We start from the raw sequence: 9,675 nt of genomic DNA, 5'->3' as shown, positions 1-9,675 counted from the left end.
TCCCTTCCCTTCCCTTCCCTTCCCTTCCCTTCCCTTCCCTTCCCTTCCCTTCCCTTCCCTTCCCTTCCCTTCCCTTCCCTTCCCTTCCCTTCCCTTCCCTTCCCTTCCCTTCCCTTCCCTTCCCTTCCCTTCCCTTCCCTTCCCTTCCCTTCCCTTCCCTTCCCCACCCTGTGGAACAGCTCCTGTGCAGCACCCGGGATTGGTGATAGCCCATCAGTTAGGTATGTGTTGCTAAGGGAACACCTTTGTTTTGCCTGCTGACATTTGGTGGTAAGGCTGTGTCCATGGAAATACTCTTGATGGCTCCGCTCTTTTCCTCGGCATGCCCCTCTAGGAGGCCCAAACCCAAAAGATTCCATGGAAGGAGATGTGCCCTGAGCCCAGGGATGCTCAGCATGGGCTCCCCCAGCCCCTCGGGGCCCCTAGTCACAGCAGCCCCTGCCTGGCTCCTGCCTGCCCGCACCGTGGGCATCCATGGCTGCTCCTGACATGGAGCTCAGCCAGTGCTGGTGCCGTGTGGGCTTTGCTGCTGGTACCACACGGACACTGGGGTGACAGCTCTCTCTCTTTATTGGAACAGAACAATTGGCCACCTCCTACCAAGGTGGGGGTGGGGGGGAGGATCACATTCATTGTTGTTTAGAGGGCAGGGCCAGGGGACGAAGGGGCGGAGGAAGTGCTGTGTTGTTCTCAGCTGGGGCTGGAGGTTGCTGGGCTGGTGCTGGGGTCTCTAGAAGAACATGGGAATGTGCTGGGATGGGGCAAAGGGAGTAAAAAAATGGAGTGAATGCCATGTGGGGACATCCATGGGGAGAAGAGATGGCAATGGGATCTACAGGGTAATAGGAGGGGTCCTCGGAGATGGTTGTTTTGGATTCCTCTTCTCAGAGCTCTTGCAAGGGCTGCCCTGGTCTTTATTATTCCTGGACAAGCTGCTCAAGCTGTCAGTGTGAGGTGTTGCCACCGTCTTTCATCTGCTGTCCAGAGGTGTGACTGTGGAGAGAGGAGTGTCTGAGGCCCCAGCTGCCGCTGGCACACAGGGAGCCTCGTGCCCAGCAGGGCCCAGAGCTGGCAAGGCTGCCCAGCACTGCTGGAGCTGCTGGCACAGCTTGGCCCAGCTGGACAGCTGCCCCTCAAGGCCCCGGCCAGCAGGGGATGGCTCTGGGCAGGGTCCCTGGCCAGGAGCGGGCCCCAGAGCGCCTCTGCCTTTCAAGGGCAATCTGCTCCCCGCTCTTTCTCCTCCCCACCTTGCTCTGCCTCTGTCCACTGCTCCTGGGGCTGCTCTTGGCCACGCAGCCTCAGTGGGAGCCAGCACTGGCTGCAGCCCCAGCGGCTCCCAGGACAAGGCCCAGCAATTGAGAGGCCAATGAAAGCACTGGGCAGCAGCAGAACCCTCAGCAGAGTTATGTGGACACCCACTGACCATGCACGACTCCACAGCAGCCTCACTGGGAATGTTTGCTGTCTACAAGCAGCCATCACATGAAGCTGTTTGAGGGGGAGAGCAACAAAACACTCACCATTTTCTCTTCCAGCAATACCAGACTCCAACACAGCACAACATGAAGACAAGCTCCCCACCAGCCACAATGGCCATTAACTCAAGCAAACAGCGTGTTCCCTGACAGACACCGCTTCCAATGCCCTTCTGGGAATTGGGAACATGTGTTGAGGCGCTGGCTGCATCTGTGGGAGCAATGGGGAGCGTGAGCCCGTGCTGTGCTCCTCTGCTGAGCTGGCAGCTCGCTGGATACAGCCAGGACAATCTCTGTTTCCCCCAGAGCTGGGCCTGGGGCACCTTGGCCCCCTTGGCACAGGCTGTGCCACCCAACAAAGCCCAGAAGGCCGGGAGGAGAGCCCGGGGGCAGCGCAGCTGCTTGGGCAGTGGCTCCTTCCAGGGACCAGGGCCCAACCCATCCCTGAGCAGCCACTGCCAGCCGCGACCCTCCCTGCCCCATGACAGCTCCCCCAGCCCCAGGGGACACAGTCAGGCCCTGTCAGGAGCCAGTGCAGCCCCTGCCCAGTCGGGAGCCAGGGCTGGCTGTGGCCCTGGGCTCATGGCAGGGCTCCTGCTCGGGGCTGCTCCTGTGCCTTGGGCCTCTGGGCACTCAGGGCAGCTCCGGGAGCAGCTGCAGCAGGAGGGACCTTGGTGCACGAGTCCCCTTTCCCAGGGGCTGGGAACGAGCTCCAGAGGCCTCGAAGCTGAGGCACCTCCAGCTTTGGCTGCTGCCAGGCTGTGCAAGGGCAAGGGCTGAGCCTGGCACAGCAATTACCTCCTGTGCCTGTTCCTGTGCCCGTGCCTGGCATTGCTTTCCCTCCTGCAGGAGAGGCTGGCACCGAGCCACTGCTTCCATCGGGAAGTGCTTCCTTCTGCACAGACTTTTGGTTCACCACTTGAAAAAAGAAAAGAGACAGCTGGATCAGATGGAAATGTTCTCCACTAGAGAGGTGGCATCTTCAGGAGCCAATGCTTGTGAAAAATATTGATAAGGATCGGGAAAATGCCCAGGATCTTCAGACTGGCCAAAGAACTCCCTCTTCCAAACTGCCACCCCTCCTGATCTACCCTGTGATTGGGAAATTGCAGGGGATCTCAGGGTGTTCATAGCCCCGTGGGCAGTTTGAATTCCCTGTCAGCCAATGTCAAAAGCCTACTGAGTCCCAGGAGAAGGATGAGGGAAATGCACCCACCTTGTTCTCCCTGCACTTTCTTCTGTGTTTGCCTCAGGAATTCTTCTGAATCAAGAGATATTTTGGCTCCATTTTCTTGGGTCTTTCCTTTTGGAGGGCCGTAACAGGAAGTAGTTCAATTTCCCATGAGTGGATCCCACAAAAGCAGTGCTCAGCCTATGGGGGCAGCAGGGACACACTACTCACCCTTGTCATGGTAGCTGTGCTTGTGTGCATCATCCATGCCAGGAGGTAAAGAAATCCTTCCTGCAGACACACCTGTAACTCAACAGCCACAGAAGATTCTGTCATCTCTGCTGCTCTGCACGGGCAGCACTGAGCCACAGGAGCAGTGAGGGGATTGCACAGGGCGAGGGCACACACGAGCACGGCTCTGTCCTGGCACCTGCAGCGATGCCCCCCTGGCCGAGCTTTGGGCTCTGAGCTGGCAGCTCCCCCAGGGGGAAAGGCCTTGACCTACCCTCACCAGCTCCCAGGGGCTCTTCCCTGAATGTGGGCTGGATAGCCAGATCACCTTCCCCAATAGGTTCATCTGCAAAGAAAGGCAGGACCGAACAGCTCCCAGCACTGCAGGAGATCCTCAGGCTGCCTGGGGCTGGCAAAGGAGCCACACAAGGCACAGCCCTAGGGCACAGCCCTGGGCCTTTCCCTTCCCTCTCTGCTCTTCTTGTGGCTGCACAGAGCACACGGAAGGAGACACTGGCATTGCACATGGGAAGAGCATTGACAGCTAAATGCTCCTTCCTCCCACTGACAGTGATCCCGTGGGATCACCCAAGGCTCCAGATGGGAGCATGGCAAGGTTTCCAGAAACCATCAACAATGAAGTGATCTGAAGGGGAATGGTACATAAGTGAGCTCTTGCCACAGTGAAACTGCTTATTCTGTCAGGAAAGTCTCATTGAGAACCTGCCTTCAGCATCCCCCAAGAATTTCATGCCGTATTCCACCAGGGCTTCCAGATAATCCAAGTCGCGATCCCAATCTGGAAGGGAGCAGAGATCAGAAGCATTTCCATGGTGTGCTGGGATCCCCTTCTGCCTTAGGGAACTGGGCACTGCAAGAGGGTCGGGTAATGCAGTGGGGGCCCGATGTGAATGGACATGGCCAAAGCTGCAGAGGGGCCTGGGTAGGTCTTGGGTGGCTCCTGGTCATGTTGCACACTCTGTGCAGATGCTGTGCAACATCTCTGGAGTGGAAACTGAGGCAGCACAGGGCCCACTGGGTGTTTTCTCTCTTCCACAGGGGAAATACTCCATAAAGCCCTGGGGAAAAACTGGAGCAGGCAGTGCCACAAGCATGCCTGCCAACCTCGCAACCTCCTTCCTCTGTGTGAGCTCTCCCAGCCCCAGGGGACAGAGTCAGGCCCTGTCAGGACACACTGGAGCCCTGCTCTCCCCCTCTGCCCTTTCCCCACCATGGGCACCCCTTGCAGCCTCTCCCAGGTTTTGGGCAGTGTCTCCCACGGAGGGAGCCCAGCAGGACTGCTCAGCACCCAAGTGCCCTGAGCCTGCTCGGGATAATTCCTCTGGGCTGTGCCGCTCTTGTCTGGGCTGTGCCCGCTCTGCCCAGCAGCAGAGATGGCAGCTCAAGGCTCAGCAGGGCTCAGGCCCAGAGGCACAGCAATTACCTCCTGTGACTGTGCCTGGCATGGCCTCCCTTCCTGCAATGGAGCCACTGCTTCCTCCAGGAAATGCAGCCTTCAGCACATCCTCTCCATCCACTTCTGGAGGAAGGAAAAGGAACAGCTGCATGAGATGGAACTGTTCCCCATTGGGGAGGTGGCCCCATCAGGAGACAATGCTCATGAAAGACGTTTATATGGGTCAGTATACTGCCGAGTCTCTTCAGGCTGGGCCAGGGCCCTCCCTTGTTCAAACATCTGCCCTTTCTTATTCACTCCAAGATTTGGAAAGGCTTTCCTGCAGAGGCTGGGGAGAAGCTGCAGCCAGGACAGGCTGCCATGGATCCCTTCCAGCTGTGCTGGGCACGGCGTGTCCAGATGTGCAGAGAAAGCCCCTGGCTGCTGAGTCTCAGGAGAAGGCTGAGGGAAATGCACCCACCTTGTCTTTCCTGCAGCATTTCCTTCAGCATTTGCCTCATGATTTCAAATGGCTTCAAGAATTTCTTGTCTGCCATGTGTTTGGTCTTTTCTGTGGGAGGACCTTAACAGAAAGCAGTTCAATTTCCAAGGAGTAACCCCACAAAAGCAGTGCTCAGCCTGTGGGGTCAGCAGGGACACACTACTCACCCCTAGGATGGGAACTGGGTTTGTGTGCAGCATCCAGGACAGGAGTTGGAGAAATTCTCCCTGCAGGCACACCTGTAAATCAACAGACCGAGAAGATTCCGTCACCTGGTTCTTGCCAGGTTGTCAGAGATTATTCCTTGGTGGGACAGTGAGAACATACCTGCTGGAGGCTCCAAGGGCTTCAAAACTTCATACCACCAGGCTAAAGGAGAAACCTTCCCAGCAATCCCATCTAAAATGAAACCAGGATGAAAAGAGTTTCCATTGTGTATCAGGGCTGGCTGTGGCCCTGGGCTCATGGCAGGGCTCCTGCTCGGGGCTGCTCCTGTTCCTTGGGCCTCTGGGCACTCAAGGCAGCTCCGGGAGCAGCTGCAGCAGGAGGGACCTTGGTGCACGAGTCCCCTTTCCCAGGGGCTGGGAACGAGCTCCAGAGGCCTCGAAGCTGAGGCGCCTCCAGCTTTGGCTGCTGCCAGGCTGTGCAAGGGCAAGGGCTGAGCCTGGCACAGCAATTACCTCCTGTGCCTGTGCCTGTGCCCGTGCCTGGCATCGCCTTTCCTCTTGAAGCAGGGGCTGCCAATGAGCGACTGCTCCCATGGGGAAATGCTGCCTTCCACAGAACCTCCATGTCCATCTCTTATGGAGAAAGGGAAGGAGACAGCTGGATCAGATGGAACTGTTCCCCATTTGGGTGGTGGCATGTTCAGGAGGCAATATATGTTAGAGATATGGAGAATGATCAGGAAAAGGTCCAGGCTCATGGGGCTGTGACAGGGCTCACTCGTGTGCAAATCACCACCTATCCTGATCTACCATAAAGACTGGGAAATGCAGAGATCTCTGGGTATGCATGGCCTGTGCAGGACATTGGGCTCCCTGTCAGCTGATGCCAAAGGCCTTCCTGCAGAGGCTGGGGAGAAGCTGCAGCCAGGCCAGGCTGGGAAACAGCCCTGCAGGGTGTGACAGCAGCAGTGGGGCAGCGAGGCTGCCATGGATCCCTTCCCGCTGTGCCGGGCACGGCGTGTCCAGATGTGCAGAGAAAGCCCCCGGCTGCTGAGTCTCAGGAGAAGGCTGAGGGAAATGCACCCACCAAGCCCTTTCTGCAGTTCCTTCACAGTGTCTTCCAGGATGTCATTTGACCCAAGCGATTCCTTTTTTCCGCTAGGTTTGTTCTCCCCTCTTAGAGGACCTTAACAGAAAGTATTTCCATTTCAAATGAAGGGATGTCAAATTGCAGGGTTCAGCTTGTGGATTCAGCAAGGACACACCACTCACCCCTGCGATGGGAGCTGGGCTTGCTTGTAGCAATCAGCAAAGGTGCTGGAAAAGTTCTCCCTGCAGACACACCTGTAACTCAACAGGCACAGAAGCTTCTGTCACGTGGTTCCAGACAGGTTGTCAATGATTATTCCTTGGTGGGACAGTGAGAACATACCTGCAGGATGCTCCAAGGGCTTCAAAACTTTTTGCAGCCAAGATAATGGAGAATTCTTCCTAGGAACGTCACCTAGGAGGGAGTACAGATCAGAAGAATTTCCATGGTGCGTTGGGATCCCCTTCTGCATTAGAGAAATGGGAACGGCATGGGGGTCAGGTATAGCTGTGGGGCCCAGGTGTGAATGGACATGGCCAAAAGTGCTGAAGGGCCTGGGGAGATCTATGGTGGCTCTGGTCACTCTCCACACCCTTTGCAGGCCCTGTGCAACATCTCTGGATGAGCAGCTGGATAAGCTTAGGGCCTGTTGGGATTGCGCGTCCCTTCCTGCAACTGATTCTGGCAGAGAACCAGTCTCCAGAGGGCCAGCCCCTCCCAGGTTTTGGGCAGTGTCTCCCACGGAGGGAGCCCAGCAGGACTGCTCAGCACCCGAGTGCCCTGAGCCTGCTCGGGATAATTCCTCTGGGCTGTGCCGCTCTTGTCCGGGCTGTGCCCGCTCTGCCCAGCAGCAGAGATGGCAGCTCAAGGCTCAGCAGGGCTCAGGCCCAGAGGCACAGCAATTACCTCCTGTGACTGTGCCTGGCATGGCCTCCCTTCCTGCAGCAGAGGCTGGAACAGAGCCAGTGCTTCCTCGGGGAAATGCGTCTTGTTTCTGCACAGCCTCTCCTTTCATTCCTGGAGAAATGAAATGGGGCAGCTGGATCAGATTAAACTCTTCCCCACTAGGGAGGTGGCATTTTTAGGGCACAATGCTGGCAAAAGTCATGACTAGGCTTCAGGTAATCAGATGAGCTTTGGGATCACTCCCTGGGGCCAGAGCCCACTCTCGTCCAAACTGCCTCCCCTCCTGATCTGGCAGGAAGCTGCGAAATTTCAGGGAATCTCAGGGTGTGCATGGCCTGTGAGGCACATTGGGCTCCCTGTCAGCTGATGCCAAAGGCCTTCCTGCAGAGGCTGGGGAGAAGCAGCAGCCAGGCCAGGCTGGGAAACAGCCCTGCAGGGTGTGAAAGCAGCAGTGGGGCAGCCAGGCTGCCATGGATCCCTTCCCGCTGTGCCGGGCACGGCGTGTCCAGATGTGCAGAGAAATCCCCCGGCTGCTGAGCCTCAGGAAAGGCTGAGGGAAATGCACCCACCTTGTTTTCTCTGCAGCATTTTCTTCAGCATTTGCCACATGGCTTTGGATGGTTTTAGGGATATGTTGTCTGCTGTGTCTCTGATCTTTTCTGTGGGAGGTCCTTAGAGTAAAGTAATTACATTTTACAGGAGTGCATCGCAAAAATGCAGTGTTCAGCCTGTGGGGCCAGCAGGGACCCACAACTCACCCCTGCGATGGGAGCTGGGCTTGCTTGTAGCAATCAGCAAAGGTGCTGGAAAAGTTCTCCCTGCAGACACACCTGTAACTCAACAGGTACAGAAGCTTCTGTCACGTGGTTCCAGACAGGTTGTCAATGATTATTCCTTGGTGGGACAGTGAGAACATACCTGCAGGATGCTCCAAGGGCTTTAAAACTTTTTGCAGCCAAGCGAATGGAGAATTCTTCCTAGGAACGTCACCTAGGAGGGAGTACAGATCAGAAGAATTTCCATGGTGTGTTGGCATCCCCTTCTGCATTAGGGAACTGGGAACTGCAAGGGGGTCAGGTATAGCTGTGGGGGCCAGATGTAAATGGACATGGCCAAAGGTGCTGAAGGGCCTGGGGAGATCTATGGTGGCTCTGGTCACTCTCCACACCCTTTGCAGGCTCTGTGCAACATCTCTGGAGGGGCACCTGGACAAGCTTAGGGCCTGTTGGGATTGCGCGTCCCTTCCTGCAACTGATTCTAGCAGAGAACCAGTCTCCAGAGGGCCAGCCCCTCCCAGGTTTTGGGCAGTGTCTCCCACGGAGGGAGCCCAGCAGGACTGCTCAGCACCCGAGTGCCCTGAGCCTGCTCGGGATAATTCCTCTGGGCTGTGCCGCTCTTGTCCGGGCTGTGCCCGCTCTGCCCAGCAGCAGAGATGGCAGCTCAAGGCTCAGCAGGGCTCAGGCCCAGAGGCACAGCAATTACCTCCTGTGACTGTGCCTGGCATCACCTCCCTTCCTGCAGCAGAGGCTGGAACAGAACCACTGCTTCCTCCAGGAAATGCGTCTTGTTTCTGCACAGCCTCTCCTTTCATTCCTGGAGAAAGTAAGAAGGACAGCTGAATCAGATGGAACTGTTCCCCACTGGGAGATGGCATCTTTACGTGACAATGCTGGTGAAAGTCACAAATACGGTTCTGGAAATGTAATAAGCTTTGAGATCACTCCCCGGGGCCAGAGCTCGTTCTCCTCCAAAATGCCACCCCTCTTGGACTGCCAGGGACTAGGAAAATCCAGATAGCTAAGGGTGTGCATGGCCCGTGGAGCACATTGGGATCTCTGTGAGGTGATGCCAAAGGCCTTCCTGCAGAGGCTGGGGAGAAGCTGCAGCCAGGCCAGGCTGGGAAACAGCCCTGCAGGGTGTGACAGCAGCAGTGGGGCAGCCAGGCTGCCATGGATCCCTTCCCGCTGTGCCGGGCATGGCGTGTCCAGATGAGCAGAGAAAGCCCCCGGCTGGTGAGTCTCAGGAGAAGGCTGAGGGAAATGCACCCACCTTGTTTTCTCTGCAGCATTTCCTTCAGCATTTGCCACATGGCTTTGGATGGTTTCAGATATTTCTTGTATGCTGTGTCTCGGATCTTTCCTGTTGGAGGTCCTTAGAGCAAAGTGGTTCATTTTCCCATGAGTGGATCACAGAAAAGGAATGCTCAGCCTGTGGGGGCAGCAGGGATACACTACTCACCCTTGTCATGGTAGCCGTGCTTGTGTGCATCATCCAGGCCAGGAGGTAAAGAAATCCTCCCTGCAGACACACCTGTAACTCAACAACCACAGAAGCTTCTGTCATCTCTGCTGCTCTGCACGGGCAGCACTGAGTCACAGGAGCAGTGAGGGGATTGCACAGGGCGAGGGCACACACGAGCACGGCTCTGTCCTGGCACCTGCAGCGATGCCCCCTGGCCGAGCTTTGGGCTCTGAGCTGGCAGCTCCCCCAGGGGGAAAGGCCTTGACCTACCCTCACCAGCTCCCAGGGGCTCAGTCCTGAATGTGGGCTGGATAGCCAGATCACCTTCCCCAATAGGTTCATCTGCAAAGAAAGGCAGGACAGAACAGCTCCCAGCACTGCAGGAGATCGTCAGGCTGCCTGGGGCTGGCAAAGGAGCCACACAAGGCACAGCCCTGGGGCACAGCCCTGGGCCCTTCCCTTCCCTCTCTGCTCTTCTTGTGGCTGCACAGAACAC

General features: G+C 56.8%; 1 protein-coding gene across 1 annotated transcript; it reads right to left on the bottom strand.

Annotated features, from left to right (window-relative positions):
• Nucleotides 1-553: 553 nt before the first annotated feature.
• LOC130258357 (uncharacterized) lies at nucleotides 554-9,515 on the bottom strand. The gene is made up of 23 exons (XM_056501650.1): nucleotides 9,450-9,515; nucleotides 9,177-9,248; nucleotides 8,988-9,089; nucleotides 8,421-8,531; nucleotides 7,857-7,928; nucleotides 7,697-7,768; nucleotides 7,508-7,609; nucleotides 6,939-7,049; nucleotides 6,375-6,446; nucleotides 6,215-6,286; nucleotides 6,030-6,128; nucleotides 5,456-5,575; nucleotides 5,103-5,174; nucleotides 4,943-5,014; nucleotides 4,755-4,856; nucleotides 4,322-4,417; nucleotides 3,605-3,676; nucleotides 3,152-3,223; nucleotides 2,878-2,949; nucleotides 2,692-2,778; nucleotides 2,274-2,393; nucleotides 1,521-1,686; nucleotides 554-993 (listed from the first exon to the last, which is right to left on the bottom strand). Exons 3-23 carry the CDS (start codon nucleotides 9,025-9,027, stop codon nucleotides 945-947), a joined length of 1,851 nt encoding a protein of 616 aa, XP_056357625.1. The 5' UTR covers nucleotides 9,028-9,089; nucleotides 9,177-9,248; nucleotides 9,450-9,515; the 3' UTR covers nucleotides 554-944.
• Nucleotides 9,516-9,675: the final 160 nt, after the last annotated feature.

This window comes from Oenanthe melanoleuca, chromosome 12 (genome assembly GCF_029582105.1).
Source record: "Oenanthe melanoleuca isolate GR-GAL-2019-014 chromosome 12, OMel1.0, whole genome shotgun sequence".
Taxonomy (NCBI): domain Eukaryota; kingdom Metazoa; phylum Chordata; class Aves; order Passeriformes; family Muscicapidae; genus Oenanthe; species Oenanthe melanoleuca.
This window is presented reverse-complemented; position numbering and strand designations above follow the sequence as displayed.

Coding starts and splice junctions, on each gene's coding strand:
- LOC130258357 (XM_056501650.1), bottom strand. CDS start 9,027: ATGTGGCAAATGCTGAAGGAAATGCTGCAGAGAAAACAAG. Junction 6,287..6,374: donor GCCCTTGGAGCATCCTGCAG/GTATGTTCTCAC, acceptor GTTGAGTTACAG/GTGTGTCTGCAGGGAGAACT. Junction 2,394..2,691: donor GAAAGTGCAGGGAGAACAAG/GTGGGTGCATTT, acceptor TCTTTTTTCAAG/TGGTGAACCAAAAGTCTGTG.